At 42.0% G+C, this 4,355-nt stretch overlaps 1 protein-coding gene across 1 annotated transcript; it reads right to left on the reverse strand.

Annotated features, from left to right (window-relative positions):
* Positions 1 to 3,619: 3,619 nt before the first annotated feature.
* Positions 3,620 to 4,333, reverse strand: RGS9BP (regulator of G protein signaling 9 binding protein). Its single transcript, XM_010159608.1, has one exon. The coding sequence runs from the start codon at positions 4,331 to 4,333 to the stop codon at positions 3,620 to 3,622; it is 714 nt and encodes a 237-aa protein (XP_010157910.1).
* Positions 4,334 to 4,355: the final 22 nt, after the last annotated feature.

Raw genomic sequence — 4,355 nt, forward strand, 5'->3', positions numbered from 1 at the left:
TTACCCAGCTGAACAAGCAGTGCTGAAGGCAACGTCATCCCTGTCACCCTAAGGCAGAGATTTCTTGACTTTTCAGACTGCTTATTCCCTCACAGTATAAATTAAGATATATCGCTATATTCAACTTCAGGAGTTTGAGAAGGGTGCATTTATGTAAAGAAAACAGTAATGAGCGGGCTTAGGATGTTAGTTTTGTTCCTGTGGCTGAAATGGGGACTTCTTGTTTAGAAGAGCTTACTGACATGCTGTATTCCAGTTTTTGTTTGGTTTTAATTACTGCTGCAAGCCAACCAGTAAGTTATATGAACGTACTTTATTTTAAGTTAAATAAATAGTGACAGTGACAAGTTTGAATTATTCAAAGTGTAGAAAATACCACCCATGCCCAGGCAAAAACCAGTGCAATTCAAGCCAGGAATAAGATTTTAGTATTACAGCAAATTTAATGTGTGCATCCTGTGAATAAAGACAAAAGAACTGAAACAGGACAACATTGAAGTCAAGCAGTGATCATCTTTTGTACTGAAAACACAGTAACATCCTCATTCACTGCTCAGCACTAGAGTATTTGCACTTTCATCATGCTACTTAAAAATAGAGTATTTTGAAGTTTCACTTCCCATTTTTCACTTAAAAAATAGCATTTCTAGTCTCCTTCCAGTTGCATTCTGGTGGCAGAAAAAAAATGAAAACTGCAAATCTACAACATCTCTTTATTTCTTAACTTAAAAGAAGCATCGGTACTTTTGGGCAATGGTGGTTTCACCTTGTTTTGATTTGGTGCGCTGTTGTGCCTGAACTCTGTCACATTGAGCGTACACTTGTATCAAGTGTAGGAGATTAACGGCAGGAACATTATCCACTTAGATGGTGCCAAACCTCTGTCAGAATTCTACTTAATCTTTTAATTTCAGATAGCCTAAATATAAGATACAGATTTTTAGGAACACACTAATGATGAATAAATCTGCAACCAGCTTTGTCTCGAGATTTGAAAATACATTATTTTTCCAAGGTTCAATCCTTTAAATACTAAGTGTGTGCATATTCGTAATGAAGCAAGACTTACATAATTACAGGCTATTTCTATGAATTCTTTGAGTCCCGTATCCAAAAATCCAAATTCCAAAAAGTGCAATGGACTGAAAATTTACAATTTACCAACTCACTGAAGCTTGTTTTTGAAGATGAGATTACCTGTTCTTAAAGGTTCTCCTACACAACCGGCCATGGATAAACAGTATAGCCACTTCAGGACACCAAGGTCCAAGATAATGAAAGCTGTAGGTGTTATCATTTACTTATCCACCAGAAACCAGACTTGCGTTACTTGGGATTTCAGAACATGTGGTTAAACGATCTCATTTCAAAAGGAACATGGAGTTTTCAAGAAGCACAGAACAGACTCCAACTTCTTATCCACCTTCCCATGAACTGAGTAAAAGGACAGAGCAAAGAGTGAAAATATCCAGAAATCTTCAGTGACTAGTGGTGGCAACCCAAATACGTGCATTCTCCTGCAGCTTTCGCTGTATTCTCCAGAAATAGGCTTACTCAGTATGATTGTGCAGGCGATCTTCTAATTTAAATCAACACACAGCAATTGCGACTTGTTTACACAGACTGAAACTGTAGCACCGATAAATACAGGCTTGACTTCGTTAGAATGCTGCCAGGGAGTCTCTCTGAACCTACGTTAGCTACGTATAAATCACATCCTATGGAATGAGTGAAATACAAGAGAAAGGAATAAGAGTCATCTTTGGAAACTGCGAATTCCCACAAGAATGGAGCTAGACTGGATCAACATGCAGAACTCATGTTATCCTTCAACCTAATGAAAGTCTACAGCTTTTTCCTCAGGCCTCCGCTTACTATTTTTCCTCATCTACATTTTTTTCTCACCCACGAATGACCAAATTCAAATTTGTCCCACATTTTTTCTCCCCAAATCCAGTTCTCTTAAGTTTTAAAGAACAAACTGTTTGCTGCACTTTTTCAAATATGCTTAGCTCTTAACTCAAAAATATTAGCTGTTTATGAGCTAATTACATTATCAACATGGTTTTCTTTAACAAGCATGAAGACTATTGTCTAGTTACTTCACAAAACATGTCCGATTGTTACTTTTTGATAATGTGTCCATAATAATCAATGCAGAATACCAGTAATCCATTAAAAAAGCAGTATTACAGGGTCTTTCTGTTTGCCCGTGGAATGCCTCAAAAACCTATGGCACTACAAAGTATGTACCAAGCATTCTTGACCGGGCAGTGCGTGCTCACAGTAACAGAAGGTACTTCCGTAAGTTAGGTAATAAATGCCAACATACATAGATCCTTTTACAAAACACTGTGCAGCTTCTCTGCAAAGCTAGTGTCTGTCCCCCCAGTTTTATTAAAAGATGACAGTTTTATAGTGAAGCACTGCAAAGTGTTGTGCTGCTCCGTATCTCCCAAAATTGCAGTGTGTCAAACTGGACCGATCCCCAATCCTACAGGCTTCCCAAGTGATTAATCAGATGTAAATGAGACATGAAACTGAGACACGTTTTTCACTTTGTCTGGATTTCTGCAGAGAATTGAGGAGCTTGCAGAAACGTGACTGTTACATACACAGACATCAATCCCTGCCTGTCCACGTGAGAGGGCTCTCTTTTTTGATTATTAGAAAGGTTTGCTTTAACTCGGTATCATTTTTGTTTGCCAAAAGCTATTTTCAAACATTACTGCTTCTGCTGTGGGTATATTCACTGCCCCTATTTTTGTAGTTAGTTGTGAAGTGCAAACTGTTTGCTTCTACACAAAAATTTGAACCAGGGACAAGAATAAGCCTTTCTGCAGGGGAAGGCAAAATTGTGGTAAATGTGGGTGAGAGCCAAGAGGCTTGCTAGTATTTTTCTGAATATGCAGGTCCCCCTTTTTTCCCTCTGGATTTGGAAAGCCATTAGTCATTCGCATATGCTGTGCCAACCCATGCAAGTGGGTTCTGTACGCTCCAGTCCAAATCAACAAACAGGATTTGGTATCAAACATTGCTTTTCTCCATTCTCCTCCACACCTCCCCAGCCATTAAGTTAGCTGAAATAAGAGGTTGTTTACACTTTTATCGGGGTTTCCATCGCTCCTCCTTTCCTCCATGGAATATTTTGTGTATTTGATGAAACAAAAATTCACCTTGTTGGACCAAACACCCGTGTTAGCTTCCAAATTTGTGTTACTCCCAAATGCTGTAAACAGTGACCACAGCAAACTCCAGAGCCTGTTCAAGAACAAAAAATACAGGCTTCTGAGAGTAGTGATCTATTAATAGCATCCAAATCCCTCTTATAGCCAGTAGTGATAATACCCTGATACTTCATCATTAACCGTTGCTAGTCCAGCAGTCGAAGACATCCCGTTCCGCAGGCTGATTCACATCTCTTCAAACAGCAAGAAACAAATCCTGCATTTTCGGATATGGAGAGGCAAAAGTTTTTGCTTTGTGGTTTTTTTTTTTTTCAAGTGCTAGGTTTACATTTTCAGCTCATCGAAGTGACCCGTTTTGGAATGAAAGGTGAGGCGTGACACACTCCGAGACAGCCGGGAGGGGGTTTGCTCTTGCCAGAGCCTGCACCACCCTAAGAGAGTTTAACCACACACACTGCCAGGACAATAGCAATAATGAGCACAGCGGAGAAAATAATCCCTGCCAGAACTTTGCTGATATCGCAGAAGGATTTATTTTCCTCCACAGAGATCATGCCAATAGAAGAGGCGCCCACGCTGATGGTGGATTTTAGTTCAGCCCCTGGGTCTTGCTTAGCCTCCACTGTCCACTGGGGGACATTGACCTTCATTTCCATCTCGTACATCATCTCTCCTACCTGGTTGATTTCGTTCTCCAGGTCTTTCAAATCCACCACGTCTATGTTGTGCTCAGCCTCGTATTTCATGTTCTGCACGCTCATCGCCCTGGCCGCCACGCCGGAGGTTCCCCCGCTCATGCCTGTCTGGATCAGGTGCTTTTTGGGGACGTTCAGCGGGAACTCGTGGCCCAGCTCCAGGGCTCTCCTCATGTCGATCTCCAGGATCTCTAGGCACGTGGAGAAAATCACCCATAGCCTCTCGAACTCGGCTTTATCTTCCTTACTCACGGTTTTGTCCTTCAGGACCGTGGTGAGCTTGTTCCTGTTGGCCACCGCCAGCTCCTGGGCTTTCTGCCGGGTTTTCTTCAGCTCCTCCCGCAGGTTCTGGGAGTCCGAGGTGCCGCCGATGGTCAGCACCATGTGCCGGTAGCAGGCGGTCACCTTGTTGAGCGCGTCCAGCAGCGCTTTGCACTCCTCCTTCACCATGCTCGCGGCGGCGGCGCGGGGC

The sequence above is a fragment of the Eurypyga helias genome, unplaced genomic scaffold (genome assembly GCF_000690775.1).
Source record: "Eurypyga helias isolate BGI_N326 unplaced genomic scaffold, ASM69077v1 scaffold6179, whole genome shotgun sequence".
Taxonomy (NCBI): domain Eukaryota; kingdom Metazoa; phylum Chordata; class Aves; order Eurypygiformes; family Eurypygidae; genus Eurypyga; species Eurypyga helias.

What these genes read in the sequence shown, in the direction of transcription:
- RGS9BP (XM_010159608.1), bottom strand. Translation starts at nt 4,333, where the DNA reads ATGGTGAAGGAGGAGTGCAAAGCGCTGCTGGACGCGCTCAACAAGGTG.